General features: G+C 45.1%; 1 protein-coding gene across 2 annotated transcripts in view; it reads right to left on the bottom strand.

Annotated features, from left to right (window-relative positions):
- GNPAT (glyceronephosphate O-acyltransferase) overlaps positions 1 to 16,056 on the bottom strand; it is a gene marked incomplete at its 5' end in the record, with an annotated part of 32,561 nt that extends 16,505 nt beyond the window's left edge. The window contains 3 exons of one of the 2 annotated variants that reach the window (XM_079698239.1): positions 1,405 to 1,581; positions 6,654 to 6,836; positions 15,964 to 16,056. In XM_079698239.1, the coding sequence (XP_079554365.1) occupies positions 1,405 to 1,581; positions 6,654 to 6,836; positions 15,964 to 16,041 (438 nt within the window). The remainder of the gene's footprint in view (positions 1 to 1,404; positions 1,582 to 6,653; positions 6,837 to 15,963) is intronic. The other variant, XM_079698238.1, reaches the window with a different exon arrangement.
- Positions 16,057 to 16,192: the final 136 nt, after the last annotated feature.

The raw sequence follows: 16,192 nt of genomic DNA on the forward strand, positions 1-16,192 counted from the left end.
CTGGGCTCACTGTCAGGGAGAGTGGGTGCCTTGTAGCAGGGAGGGATGCATCCGAGCTTCCCGATCCATTCCTCGGGCTGTCAGTCTCAAAAATACCCACGTGTGTCTGTTTTCCTGAAATCTAAATACATAACCCACTGAGGCAAGGTAGTCTGTGATCAGTTAAGACATAGCCAGCAACATCCCCCATTCCCAACACTGTATCAAACGTTCTCCGACAGAGATGCAGACGTAAGTCAGCAATCTAGAAATCAGTCACAGCAGGAAGAAATACTTGGAAGCAAAGTAAATGACTGAATAAAAACAAAGCATTAAAAGGTATGAGGAGGAAGGCCGGTGAAGGTAAGAGCTTCCTAGTAAGAGAAAAAAGGTATTAAAAACAAATGAATAGAAATAATCTTCATAGGGAAAGCTCTTACTTTCAGAAAAAAGTAAACAATTAAATGACAGGAGTGACAGAATTAGAAAAATCACCATTTGGCAATCATAAGAGTAATAACTGATTCAAGCAAAAAACATCAGTGGCTGTAAAAACGAGTGGAGGAAAGTATGATGAAAAACAGGATACTGAAGCATCCTTAAAGTCTCTTGTCCCAAGATACTTATTAATTACAGGGGGACAAAGAGTAACTCTGCAGTGGCAAAGAGCCTGGCAAAGAGCACTGCAGCCAACTGACAAACGTGAACATCACCAGGAACAGGCAAACAGAGGCCACGTGCTTCTGGGCTGATACACTGAGAAGGACACGACCTGAGCCTAATCGAGAAAACATCTCAAACCCAAATCAAGGGACGCTAGAATATAACTAGCCTGATTTCTTCAAAAGTAATATCATGAAACACAAACAAAGACTAAGTAATTGTTCTAGATTAAAAGAGTCTAAAGAGATATGGGAGCTGACTGTAACACACGATGCAGGACTTTCTTTTGCCTATACAGGACACAGCTGGGACAGCTGGTGAACTATGAATAAGATCTGTATTACCAGCACTGTGCCAATGTTAGTTTGCTTATTTTGATAATTACATCATAAGAGAATGTCCTTGTTTATAAGGAAAACACACCAGAAAGGTGTGTGAGGAAAGCAAAGAGAACATGTTGTAGGGGAATCTTGGTGAAGAATATATACGACTTCTTTGTACGACTTCTGTAACTCTATGAACATCTGACATTAGGTTAGTCTGTAAAGTCTGTAACTAAGTGACTAAGCTAGTTTGTCTGAAACCTGCAGAGCTGAAGGTAAAAGGAAAAACCACCCTGCAGAGAGGCGGAGTCTTTTCTGCTCAGGCTGGATGCCACCTGCTAACCAGGGCCTGCTCATCTAGTGCAAAGCGGGACGCCTTTGAGTTGAATAAATTGTGAGGGACTGAAGAAGAGATTGCTTTTTTACAAGCAATACTCACTTTCTGAATACCTTCTTCATTTACACACACTTTCGAGAAAATTTGTTTAAATATTTTGCTCAGGGCAAAGGCACAGAACCGAATGGCTCCCAGACGCAGTTTGTGGTTCATTTCATCCAGGATCTCACAGGCTTCCTCTCGCAGGACCTCGGCAGATTGATGGGATTCCCTGGAAAGCTACAAGGAAAGGGAAAGCAGGGATAAATTTCTGGAAAAAAAAAAAAGTCAAAATTCTTTTTGCTCAAATCAGTAGGACCAGTTCCAAATGGACCAATGGTATTATATAACTCAAAATGGTATGTTTTCTTCTTAATTTAAATTGATATAGTTTAAGCTTACATCCAAATTCTCTAAAATAAGTTGTTGCTCAAGATCTAGTGTCCAAGAGCATACACTTAGTAGTTACTTTCAGTAGATTGTTGCAGCTGTTTTTTTAAAAAAATTATTTATTTGATTGATTGATTTTTGGCTGCTTTAGGTCTTCGTTGCTGCGCGTGGGCTTTCTCTAGTTGCGGTGAGCGGGGGCTGCTCTTTCTTGTAGTGCACGGGCTTCTCACTGCAGTGGCTTCTCTTGTTGCGGAGCACGGGCTCTAGGCACGCGGGCTCAATAGTTGTGACTCGTGGGCTCTACAGTGCAGGCTCAGTAGTTGTGGCACACAGGCTTAGTTGCTCCGCGGCATGTGGGATCTTCCCTGAGCAGGGATCAAACCTGTGTCCCCTGCACTGGCAGGCAGATTCTTCACCACTGCACCACCAGGGAAGTCCCACAGCCTACACATCTGAGGAATCAGGATCAGAAGGGAAAGAGAGAACTGGAGCATTAAAAAGAAAGAATACATTGCCAGGAGAGGACCTTCCTCGAGACAGAAAATGCTCATGCCAGTTTGAGCCAGTTGAGAAGGCTGGGGAGTAGGAAAGACAAGACCCCTGGGGACAGGAAGGACTTGGATAGGTGAAGAACACAGGTGAAAAGGCCGGTTTTTTCAGAAGGCACTGGAGGAAAGCAGAGAAGAAGAGAATGACCTGGCTTCTTATTCTGCGCACCTGGACTTCTCATTTGCCCAACTGATATGCTGTCCCTACAGATCCCTCTCCCTGGAAACCTGAGAGAAGCAACGGTCTTACAACTCCTTGTCCCCAGTGATGTCCCTCTTCAGTCTCTTCTCCATGTCACAAGCCTGAGCAGTCTCTTAAACGCAAAGTCATTGCATCCTTCCTTGGCTAAAGCCCCTTCAATGGCTGCTACTGTGCTCTGCAAGATAAAGGCAGCCTCAGCTGGAGAAGTGGCAGCAGGGATGGACGGAGGTAGACAGCGCTATTTTTAGGAGGGCACCTCACTTTCAGCAGAGCACATCAGCAGCCCTTAGTGCCTGGGAGCCTGGGAGGGGAAAGTAAGAAGCTGAAGACGGCATCCAGATTTTTGGTTTGAGCAACTAGCATATGGGGGGCGGCATTCTTAGAGACAGGACAATCTGGGTGGGAGGGCGGTATATACACAGTACAGGGGTGGGGTGGATCCAAGACTTTGATTTAGAATTCTTGAATGCTTTTGTAGTGCTTTTGGAATTTCCAAGTGGATACCCAATAAACTATTAAAAAATATGTATTTAACTCAAAAGAGATCTGGGCTGAAGCAATAGATACTAATTATCTATATTACTTATAATAATATATTATTTTTATATAGTAATATTCTAATATGGAGATATTAGCATAAGGAAGGTACTTAAAATTCTGGCAATAAATAAAACTGCCCAGTGAGTGGGTAGATAAGAAGGGGCTAGAACAAAATCTTGAGGAAGAGCAGCATTTAAAGAGACAGGCAAAGGAAGAGAAGCCCATAAAGACAACTGGGAAATAATCAAAAAGATGTGGTGGGTAAGCGGGAGAGTATGGTGTCATGGAAAGGAGAGAGCGTGTACCAAAAGCTATCCAGGATTTGAATGAGGTTGATTTTTGCCACGAGGAAGGAGGTCATTCACCATCTTGGGAAGAGCTCCTACAGGGGGTTGGAAATCAGATTCCAGCGAGTTGAGTGGTACATGAAGGGTGAGAAAGTAGGGCAACGAGCATAGAAAACACAGCCAACTTCTTCAAAGAGCAGAGCAGAAGTGGGAAAGGAAGAGATGGGTAGTAAGTAGAGAAGGAATGTGGTCAATCAAAGGAAGTCTAATTGAGTTGGAAGAGAAGTGAGCATGTTAAATGCTGATGGTAAAGAGCTGATAACAGGAAGAAGTTGAGACAACTGAGGGGACAGACGACAAGCAAAGTTCCCGAGGCGGAGGGGGGGAGGTGGAATTCGGAGCAAAGGAGTACGGTAGGGATTCAACTCGAACAGAAGGGGATCCCTGCTCCATTCTAGTAGGAGGGAAGAAGAAAATGATGGGTGTTAGATGCAGGTAAATTAGGAGCCTGATCTCAGAGAGCTGAAACAGCTCTCACTTATATAATGGCTTAAATTTTCTTTGTGAAGTAGGAAGAAAAATCATCTGTCCAGAGTAAGCGGAGAACGTAGGGTTGGAGGTTCAAGGAGAATGGGGCAACTGAAACTGCCATTTTGGAGAAAGGGAGAGAGTTTACTAGGGAAACAATCAATGACTGGGTAACAAAGAGGGCCCAAGTGTGCTGCGTAATCAAGAATTTATAATAATTCCAATCTACCTCGATTATATGATTTTTCTCAGCAGTACATTCAAGTCTGAAAAACACTGGTTTAACTCAGTCACACTTAAACTGGCTGTGCATTAGAATTATCTGGGGAAACTTAAAAAAAAAAAAGAAGAAGAAGAAAAGAGAAATGCCTGGGTCCTAACCTAGACCAATTAAACCAGAATCTCTGTGGATAGGACCAAAGTACTTTTTTTCCATTCATTAATTCAAGAAATATTTATTGAATGTGTACTATGTGCTAGGCACCAGGAATACAGCAATTTAAAAAAAGAGAGAGAGAGAGAAAGAGAACTTGACTTCACTTATGAAATAAGTTCAGTCAGACAAGATTAATAGATTCCCCAAGATAGATCACAACAATACGATTAAGAGCATAGGGCATATGTCCGAATCAGAATAAAAGAGACAGCAAATAATAAAGATAACAAATAATTTTCCTGGGAGCTCCCCGGCGGTCCAGTGGCTAGGGCTCCGTGCTGTCAGTGTCTGGGCCCAGGTTCCATCCCTGGTCCAGTGCCTAGGGCTCCGCGCTGTCACTCTCTGTGCCCAGGTTCCATCCCTGTCCAGTGGCTAGGACACCACGCTGTCACTGTCTGGGCCCGGGTTCCATCCCTGGTCAGGGAACTAATATCGCGCAAGCCGTGTGACGCAGCCCCCAACGCCAGTGCTGCCGCAAAATGAAGAATCTTCCCAAGGCGACAAACCTGACTAACCTCCAGTTAAAAGTCAAAGAAGCAGGATCTCTCCGTGAACCTCAAGGCACAGGAGCATGATACGATACAAGAGCCTGCCGTCGGGGAGCTCCAATCATGTCTGCCAAGGACCTCTATCTGGATGTCCTCAAATGGCATGTGCAAAACAGAGCACAGCTTCTCTCCTAAGCCCTCTTCTAAGTCCCTATCTCAGTGAATGGCTCTATCAGCCTTGATTCTTCCTTTCCTTCACTTCATTCACCCAACTGGTCATTTCTTAAATCTGTCCATTTCTCTGTTTCTATAACCACTTACCAGTCCAGGCAGCTATGACCCTACGAAGGGATTGCTGCAGGAGCATCACACACAGTCTTCCTGTCTCCTTCTTCAGCAGAACGGTGTTTCTAAAACATAAACTGATCATGCCACACTGCAACTTGAACCCCTTCTGTGGCTTTGCACTGTGTGTAGCATAATCTAACCCTTCAGACGGTTCACAAAGTCCTTCATGACATGGACTGCTCTCCTCTCCAGCCCAGTTCCTGTCATCGCCCTTCTCTGCTCTCTTCAGTCTGCTTCCATTGAACACCTCTCAATACCACGAACACACATGCACTCTTCTCCTTAAAATAAGCTGGTGGTTCCTAAACCTCACTGCACTTTGGAATTGACTGGGCTTTCAAAAAACTTCGGATGCCTGGTTCCTCACTCCTGACATTACGATTTAATTGGTATGAGGGTGAGACGTAGGCACCAGGATTTTTTTTTTTTTTTTTTTTTTTTGCGGTACGTGGGCTTCTCACTGTTGTGGACTCTCCCGTTGCGGAGCACAGGCTCCGAACGCACAGGCTCAGCAGCCATGGCTCACGGGCCCAGCCGCTCCGCGGCACGTGGGATCTTCCCGGACTGGGGCATGAACCCGTGTCCCCTGCATCGGCAGGCGGACTCTCAACCATTGCGCCACCAGGGAAGCCCGGCACAAGGATTTTTAAAAGCTCCCAGAATAATTTTTTTTAAAAACATTCTTTTTTTTTAAAAAAATTATTTATTTAATTTTTTAATTTTTGGCTGTGTTGGGTCTTCATTGCTACGCATGGGCTTTCTCTAGTTGCAGCGAGCGGGGGCTACTCTTCGCTGCAGTGCATGGGCTTCTCATTGCGGTGGCTTCTCTTGTTGCGGAGCATGGGCTCTAGGCATGCGGGCTTCAGTAGTTGTGGCACATGGGCTCAGTAGTTGTGGCTCGCAGGCTCTAGAGCGCAGGCTCACTAGCTGTGGTGCACGGGCCCAGCTGCCCCGCGGCATGTGGGACCTTCCCGGACCAGGGCTCAAACCCGTGTCCCCCGCATTGGCAGGCGGATTCTTAACCACTGTGCCACCAGGGAAGCCCCTCCCTGAATAATTTTAATGTGCCATGAGGTTTGAAAACCACAGGGAAAAAGTTATTTGGCCTGCTAGGAACACTCTTCTTCACCCACTTCACCTGGAAAACCCCCAAACATCTTTCAGGCCTCATTTATAAAATCACTTCTCTAACTCCCTACACAAAATTAGTTGCTCTTATAAATAATTAATGCCCCTGTACACTGGCCTCCCATTAGCATGTCTTGTATCATATTTCACTGTAATTGACTGCACAACTGTCATCATTCCCTATTAGGCTATACACTTATGAGGTCAAGAACGCTGCTCAACTAGCTATTAGACACAATGTCTAGCAAAGAGGCTGAGACGCATTATGGGTACAATAAACATTTGATGAATGTGCTGAATATAGCAAAATCTAAAAAGATACATTAAAAATAGTAAAATAAATTCATAGAATCAAGAAGAGATAGAACTTGCTGACAATGAACAAATCTGGCTATGGCTGAGGAGGGAATCACTTACCTGTTTAATGACATAATGAATCTCTTCAGAATTGAGAACACTACATTTAATCTCACTTGGCTTGCAAGGAGTAATTCCCTTGTAGACAAGAGGTGTGTAGCACTTCATGGCAAATTTCAGGTCACTGACATGCCGCCTCTCCTCCAAAACATCTTCAAACTCATCCCACTTTTTGAGCTCCTTCTGTGGATAAGGCAAATGAAAGAAAGTAATGCACATGCTGTAAAACTACGTTGGTAAAGTTTAATCTTAGCCAAAATTTTTATTCTATGAGATAGAATAAGAGCAGAGTGCTCTGATGTTATGTTTTCATATAGTAAGAAAAAGAAATGTAGCTATTGGACTTCCCCGGTGGTTGAGAATCTGCCTGCCAATGCAGGGGACACGGGTTCGATCCCTGGTCCGGGAAGATCCCACATGCCGCGGAGCAACTAAGCCTGTGCGCCACAACTCCTGAGCCTGCGCTCTAGAGCCCATGCTCCGCAACAAGAGAAGCCACCGCAATGAGAAGCCCACGCACCACAATGAAGAGGAGCCTGCCACTTGCCACAACTAGAGAAAGCCCATGCGCAGCAACAAAGACCCAACGCAGCCAAAAATAAAAATAAAAAAAAGAATAAAATTACCAAAAAGAAAAAGAAATGTAGCTATTATTAGGATCAATGAATTGATACTGATTATAATATTTTATTATCATATTTCTGATTGCTATCTTTATAAAGCCAGTGCCCCTTTATGAAAGCTAACAAACATAGCAAAGGTGTGACATTAGGCTCTAGAGTAATCTGATCAACTTTACAGATTTTGTCAATCACACCAATAAACTTGTTTTGTCTGCCTCTCTCACTTAGTTTTAAAAATTAAAGCGTACATCGGAGAGTCAAGATTATGTCAAATCAAATCAAACTACATGTGTGCAAACTCAAGACCAAAGTGCTCCCATGTAAGCTACAGTGGTGCAGTCTGTATTTTGCTGTGTTACTTTCTCTTCTCCTTTCAACCAACTGCAATTCAGCTTCTATCCAACCAGCCCCTGAAACTGCTCGTTATTAGGCTACCAACGACTTCTGAATTGTGAATTCTTAAAAGTTTGTTTTTCTGATGATAAAAGTAATAGTAGTAATAATAAGTGCAGCTAACATGCGTCGTTGCTTCCTAAGCATCAGGCACCACCCTAAGAACTTTACCTACATGAAGGGGCATCCTCACAACAAACCTATCAGGTGGTTATCATCGCTACCTCATTTCACAGTGGGGAGACCAAGGCATAGAGAAGTGAAATAACTCAGCCAAGGTCCCACAGCTCTCAGAGGACAGAGACATGATTCAAGCTGAAGCCTTATCGCGTCACAGACCCTGTTCCTAACCACTACCCTATACTACTCAGCATGCTAATTATGGAAGATTTGGACACGTGGAAACATACAAGCAACGATAAACTGCCCACAATGTTACACCCTGGGAATAACTACTCTTAACACTTACTAGTTCCCTTATTTTTTTCATTCATAGATATAAAAATACATATTTTTAGGGCTTCCCTGGTGGTGCAGGGGTTGAGAGTCCGCCTGCCGATGCAGGGGACACGGGTTCTTGCCCCGGTCCGGGAAGATCCCACATGTCGTGGAGCGGCTGGGCCCGTGAGCCTTGGCCACTGAGCCTGTGCGTCCGGAGCCTGTGCTCCGCAACGGGAGAGGCCACAACAGTGAGAGGCCTGCGTATCATAAAACAAACAAACAAACAAAAAACCCCCATATTTTTACATTTAAAACATGGACCCTACCAAATATAGTTTATCTTGCCTTATCAACTGTATTCTGAATACTTCCCTATATTAAATATTGTTTTAAAATATTTTAGCGGCTGCACCGTCACCTTTGTATTCCCTAATTTCTTAATGTAATTTTTTAATTACCAAAGTGATACATGTTCATTATAAAAATTGAGGAGATACAGAAAAGCACAAAGAAGAAAATTAAAATCAACTGTCTCCCAATGAGCCAGAGACCATTTCAGTGAATGCTTTTTTCTGTGCCTGTGAAAAGTCCCTCCCTCACCACACGTACATTTTGATTTGTCTCCTGATTTTTTTTTTTACTTAATGTTATAAACACTCCTCCATGTCATTTAAGTTTCTCCCACGATATTACTTTTAATGTTGGATGTTTGGACTCTTTTTCATTCATTGCTACTATAAAAAGCGTAACAAACATTAATATTTCTTTCAAATCTGATCATTAGACCCTGGCCTCTTTCAAGTCTTCGTCCTCCTAGACCTCCCCAGCGTGGGACACCATTCTCAAGCCCTCCCTCCTTTCATTACCTACAACTATTCTGAAATGTTCCTACTGTGGTTTTTAATTCATGACTCTGTCACAGCAGAAAACCCACCTCATTTCTCTAATCCAGAGATTTTCAACCTGGGGGAAATTTTCCTCCCCCAACTACAAATATGTCTTCTTTCCTTCCACTTCCTTTAACATGTTAACACTTCCATCCCTCCTTTCTTCACCCCACACAGTGCTCAGTACTCTCACCTACTCAACTGGTTTCAAATATTTATGCTTCTGAATCCCTTGCCCTGTCCTCCTCGCCCATCTGGCTTTTCCAAAACTGAACTCATTTCTCCTCTGCACAATCCTACAAGCTGATTATTTTCCTGAAATCTCAATCAATAACCCCACACCATCTACATCCCTGTGTTTACATCATTCTAGACCTTTCCTCCCTCACCCCTTACATGCAATCCGTTCCATCCTGCTGATACGGCCTTTAAGGATCCATCATGTCTACTCCTCATTCACATGTCCAGCCTGTGCTCTTTATCACAACAGCCTCCTCACTGGTCTCCTTGCCTATGTTTTGTCCCTTTGAATCAGTCTTCCATGCCACCATGTGCCCTTTTAAAAACACGATTCTGGCTTAAAATATTTACATGACACCCCTCACCTCCTTCAGAATAAGACCTAAGCCACTTTTGGCGTCGTAGGAGAACCTCTATGACCTGGCTTTTCCTTCTCACCACACTCATGGTCCACAACAGTGAGTGATTTGATTTCTCCAACACAGTCCATCGTTGATACGCCTCTGGGCCTTTGCACATGTCCATCTCTGCCTGGAATGCCCTTCTGTTCCTGTCATCCTTGCTTTGGCATCACTCTTCTGTGACAACTCTCCTTGAGTTCCCCTGATGGAATTACTCTGCCTTCCTCATTAGGACTTCTTTACCTTCTACATACGTCTATTGTGGTATGTGTCCCATAACATGTAATCGTTTGCGTGTCTGTCTCCCTACTAAAATGCAATTACCTTGAGGGCAGGACAGTTTGTGTCCTCTTTGTATTTCCATCATCTAGCTGTGTTTGGAATATAGCACAATTGATCAACAACTGACCGACTATATGTTAAGGTAATAAAAAACAACAAACAGAAAAACTGAGACCACCATTATGCACAACGAGAATACAAATAGAAGCAAAGAGCATTTATAAGGAGTTTAAGTATAAAAGGGTAGCATGTAAAACATGTGAAATACGCAAACACGAACATTTTTATGCCTACATATATAAGTATAGAGAATATATGAGGGGAAAATATTCGAGCTTGGAATTCTGGTGTAAAACTGCAGCGCTGTAACATATCGTGTACTCCTGCTTGTAAGGCTGAAGAAACTCACATTTCACAGTTCTCATTAATGAAGTAATAGCATAAGTTACACAGGTTCAGACTTGGTAGAATGTCACAAATTACCATTATAAATGATATAATTTTAGGGACAGAAAAGATCTTAGAGACTTCCCATTTAGTGGTCCTGGGTGTGGGAACAGAAAAGGATCAGAATCAGCTGGGGGGGTGTCTGTGGTGTGGAGGGGGTGGGGGGGGAGAGGAAGAGAGAGTGGAAGGGGAGGAAGAGGAAATGGGGAGAAGGGGAGGGAGGGCGTCCTCAGAACAAGAACCTGCAAGGCAGAGCAGCACGTATGTATCCTTTGAAAACCTTGCCAGCTGTGATCATCTGCAATCCTTCCACGGTTCCGTTAACTGCAGGATCAAGCTCACACTTCTTAACACACGAGCCAGCTATACAAAGACCTAGTTGCCTAAACAAGCTATGACATCTCATGGCTCCCACAGCTTTGTTCAAGTCACCTCTGAGAATGGCATTCCTATCAAACACCGGAGCATCTGTTACATGCGTGCTATTGTGGTACGTGTTGGGGATATGCCTTGTCTAACCAAGACAGACACAGCCTCTTTTGTCAGTAACCCTGTGCACGGTGGTACCTGTTGTTGAGACAGGGCACTTACAAATGGCCATTCGCCACCGTTCACCTGGAAAACACTCAGCCATCAACCACAGCTTCTGTACACCTCCTCTGTGTACCATTTCCAGATTCTCCCTTTAACGCACGACCAAAATGGTCACCTTCTCCGTTGAGTCTTTAGGGAATCCTCATTACATTTTCATCTAGAATACTTCAATAAACTTGTCTTTGGTGTCTCCCCTACAAGATTGGGAACTTCCTGTCATGTGTCTTATACATTTTTGTATTCCCAGTCCTTCAATCATTGTTTGTGGAATGAAAAAATAAATTACTAAATGAAGCCACTTCTTGAGCCCTGTTGATGACAGCTCTCCAATATTCTCAGTCTAAAGCTCAGACTTCTCCCAATCTGGTCTAACTCAATGTCTAATCCAGTGGTTTTTAACCCAGGCTGCACATTAAAATAACTCGGGGAACTTAAAATATTGATGCCCAGGCCCCCCTAAAGATTCTTGATTAATTTGGTCTGGGAGTGGCACCTGGGTTATCAAAAGTATTTTTGAAAGTACTCTAAGTGACTCCTACATGCAGCCAGGGTTGAGCATTACTGTTCATTAACTGGCCTTCCCGACGCCACGCTGGACAAGTATTTACCATCATAAAATAAATACTCACCCAGGAGCACGATACAATGAGGAGGCCAAGTGAGAAGAATGAGGTGAAGGATTTTCCCCCCATTGTTTGTCTTCCCTATCTTACTTTGCAGAGTGGGCCTCTCCTTATTGCTAGTTAAACAGGCCTCTCCTTGTACCTCCCTTTCAACTGCTCTGGTGGATCCATGCATTCAACAGTTACTGACAGCCCCAAATGTACCAGGCACTGTTCTACAGGCTAAGAACACGGCATGAACAAGGTGGACAAGGAACGTGCCCTGAGGGAGCTGAAGGAAAGATGGACAACAAATAAACAAGGTAAGTTCACTTAGGGATGCCACCAGTAGCATGCTGGTAAATGTGCAACTATGGGAGAGCCCTGATTTATAGCATCTGCCAGTTTCTGGGGTATACACGCTCCCACCGTGGCAGATTTCAAGCTACCAATATGACCTCACTGAACGTGGAGTTGGGAGGAGATGCAAGGAGCCACCGTTATCTAGGATTTCCACCTTACAGCGTGACAGATGGAAATAACTTCAAGAGCACAGATAACAGGAAAATTTAGTAAAATAATTAGGAAGTGCTGAGTTCTGAGTATTAATTATTTTTTTTTTTTTTTTTTTTTTTTTTTGCGGTACGCGGGCCTCTCACTGTTGTGGCCTCTCCCGTTGCGGAGCACAGGCTCTGGATGCGCAGGCTCAGCGGCCATGGCTCACGGGCCCAGCCGCTCCGCGGCATATGGGATCCTCCCAGACCGGGGCACGAACCCGTATCCCCTGCATCAGCAGGCGGACTCTCAACCACTGCGCCACCAGGGAGGCCCAGTATTAATTATTTTTAACGGAATCTGTTTAATTGTAAATTTATATAACAACCTTTAATTTTTAATGATGGCAGTGTTTTAACAATAGGCTCGCAAGCTTCATACAAATTTAACAATCAGCTTTGAGAGCCAGTATAAGACTGCTGTAGCACAACACTGACAAGAGAATATAAACAAAACAGAGGAACTAATGAGGAAGAGTGATTGGAGAGCTACTTTCGATTGAGTGGTGGCGAAAGGCCTCTTTGAGCTGGGACCTCAATAATAAAAAAAAAGCCAGCAATGCGAGGTTCTGGGAAAACACAGCATACCACACAGAGAGGGCTACAAGCGTGCTGAGGAGGAAGCATGCTTACTTCTGAGAAACAGAAGGCCAGTGTGGCTGGGCCAGGGAACAAGATGAGTCAAACCAGAGACGGAGCAATCACCTCATTATGTAGAGTCTTGTATGACACTGTAACGAGTCTAGACCTTTCATTCAGACTCTAACAGGAAGCCATCATTTGGGTTCTGGGTATGCCAGTGATTACGCAATCCCAGTCTGCTTTTCATCTGTGGTCTCAGTGGAAGATTTCGAGCAGACGTATGGCTTCAGACACCACCTACTGGCTGAGGCTGCCATATCTATGTATTTAGGCCTGACCCTCCTCTTTTACTCTGGTACTGCATTTCTAACGCTGTTTGGAGGTCTCCCCAACACTTTGTGATGTATCTTGTCCATAACAGGATAATCCACAAGTTAAAAATCCTTAATTTTGCCTCTTCCATCCCAAACTCAGCACATCCTAAGTTGAAATGACTGTCCCATTACCCCGACTAAACCTGCTCCTCTTGCTCTTTTTTTTTTTTTGTGGTACACGGGCCTCTCACTGTTGTGGCCTCGCTCCGCGGCATGTGGGATCTTCCTGGACCGGGGCACGAACCCATGTCCCCTGCATCAGCAGGCGGACTCTCAACCACTGGGCCACCAGGGAAGTCCCTCCTCTTCCTCTTTATCAGTGAAAGGCATCCGCCCAGTTGCCAGATCGCAGAGACGGGAGTCAACTTCAGACTGCGGCCTCTTCCTTAGCTACCACATTCAACTGTCCTGAATACCATACAAACTCACCCGTCTCCCTCCTCCCCAGACTCACGGCCACTGCCTCACTGCAGGCTTTCGTCACCTCCCTGGATTACTGCAACAGCGTCCTAACTGACCTCCATGCTTCAGATTCCTCCGGTATCAGATTCCTTTCTCCAACGAATTCCCTTTCCACAGCCTCTGCTTAAGTATCGATAAAAGAGGTTACCCACATAATCATGCCAGAAACCTAGTAGTCTTCTTAGACTTTCAAAAATACAAATCCGATCATCCTTAAATGGTGTCCCATAGAATGAAGATTTTATCCTGAAGGGTGTTTAAACATATAAAATTCCTTTAGGAAATATCCTCTGCCTACTTCCTTAGTTTCGTTTCTCATGTCCCCTTTATTCTACCCTTACCTATCTTGGTTCCCCCAAACATGCCAAGGAGTGGTCTTCTTACACGGATGCCTACGACAGTCTTCCTCTCCCTCACCTCCCATTCATACCTCAAAATCTCAGCTCAGGTGTCACATTCTCTTAGAAGCCTTCTCCAAGTCCCCAGACAGGTCAGGTGCTCCTCCTCAGCCCTCCCACAATATACTGTGCACGCTTCAGTCATTGGGCTTATCTCACTTAACTACGATTACTCCTTTATTCTCATGACATCCTTTGAAGTCCTTAAAGGTAAGGGCTGGATCTTTAACTTCCACATCTTGCACATTGAGAATACTGAGTAGGACACTGTAAGTACCTACAGCTGCAATGTCTGCTGCAATCAGCAGTATCTTAAATATCTCTAAGACTAGATTAGAGTATTGCACAATAAGAGTGTGGCCGAGGAATGAAATAAGGACAGTCTGAAACAGTAAGAAAAAGTTCAGGTTAACATGAAAGTTAAGACTGCCGTCACAAGAGGAGTGAGGGCAGCTGTCCAGCTTCAGAAGCAGTAACGGCTTACATGCAATTAACTGCTTTAGTTTTTCACGTGAAAAAGGTGACCAAAGTCTTATCATTGGTGAATGGGGAAATAAAAAACCAACTCTTTCCTTTAATACACATGTGGAAAATTGCTGTAATTCACAAACCAGTTGAGGGCTGAAAAAAACTACCCATGGGAAGCCAGAGCTACACAGCAACCCTCTTTCCCTACATTTTGAGGTTGAACTATTTCACCACTGCACTGTGCGGCGAGGTCAACGAAGAGAGAGGTCCAAGTAATAAACCTTGGGAAAGTGGACAATTAGCAGCAATCATAAGCCCAGAGCTCTTGACAGCAAGGGAACAGAAGCTTCCCCATGTTCCACTGGTCTCCCAATTTGAAGGTAGCCATAGGTATATACATTCTTTTCTGAAACTGAGTTTCTTGTTTATCTTGCTCTTGTGTTTTCCCTGTTATGACCTTCTTACATAAATTAACATTATATTTAAGCCAGAACATTGGTAACATGATTTTAAAATGCATTCTTTTTTTTTTTTTTTTTTTTTTTGCGGTACGCGGGCCTCTCACTGTTGTGGCCTCTCCCGTCGCGGAGCACAGGCTCCGGACGCGCAGGCTCAGCGGCCATGGCTCACGGGCCCAGCCGCTCCACGGCATGTGGGATCTTCCCGGACCAGGGCACGAACCCGTGTCCCCTGCATCGGCAGGCGGACTCTCAACCACTGCGCCACCAGGGAAGCCCTAAAATGCATTCTTTTATTTCCTCCTAAGATAAATAAAACTTAATTTGGTTTAAAAAAAAAAAAAGTCAAGTGCCCCAGGGTTGTGAAATACTGAGAGCTACAAAGCTTCCACCTTGTAATTTCTTCATGACAATTCTGAGCGACCAACATTCCGTCAGCAAAAAAGACCGGTTAAAATCAGAAGAGGCGGCTGGGGGGTGAACTGGAGAGAGGCCGGGGAGCATTAGTTCTCTGCCAAAATGACTTGTGGAAAAAGTACAATGATGGGCAGAAGACAGAAACACAATACAAATTTCCAGGAACTCCAAATCTTCTTAGATGAAAAACGTAAAGTCTTAGAAACTCAATGCCCACGGACAAGCCAAATACTTTTTTCCCGGGAATATCACAGCTGCAAAAGAGCGGGGTGGGGTGCCACGGGCTACCTCAAGCTGAATCAGACCCGCAGGTTCCTCGGGTTCGACCGAAAGGTAGCCCGACACGCCTCGCAAGAGATGGAGAGACTCCAATTCTCCCCGCCTCGTTCCCGTGTCAGGGGCGTTCTGAAGGCCCCAACGCCTGGTGGAGGGGAAGGGAAGGAACAAGCGGGAGGGAACCAGCGGAACCATCACCAGGAGAAACTTCTAAAAGCACACGGACATTCCCACACGCAGCGCTACACCGTTGCCCTAGAAACCAAATCAACCACCTAATCCCTCCTGGGGGGGTGGGGGCTCGGACCCAATCTTCTGGGCCCTGGGCCGCAGCCCGGAGGAACCCTGGACCAGGAGAAGGGGGTCTCTCTCCCGCGGCCCCGCCCCGGCCTCGCTCCCCCGGGTGCATACCGAGTAGAGGAGCACAACAGCGCCGGGACTGGTGGAGCCGACGGAGAAGCAAGAGCTGGACGAACTGGAAGAATCCATGCTGCGGCTGCTGTCCCGGGCGTGGTCTGGGATTCGTAGCTAAGCGGTGGTTGGGGTGCTGTTGGGGGCGGTTCTTCCGCACGGAGCGGCCCGACCTCGCCTAGGGCGGCAGCACCCTCTGCGGCCCAACCGCAGGACCCCGGGCGCCGCC

Source organism: Hyperoodon ampullatus, assembly GCF_949752795.1.
Source record: "Hyperoodon ampullatus genome assembly, chromosome: 1".
NCBI lineage: Eukaryota > Metazoa > Chordata > Mammalia > Artiodactyla > Ziphiidae > Hyperoodon > Hyperoodon ampullatus.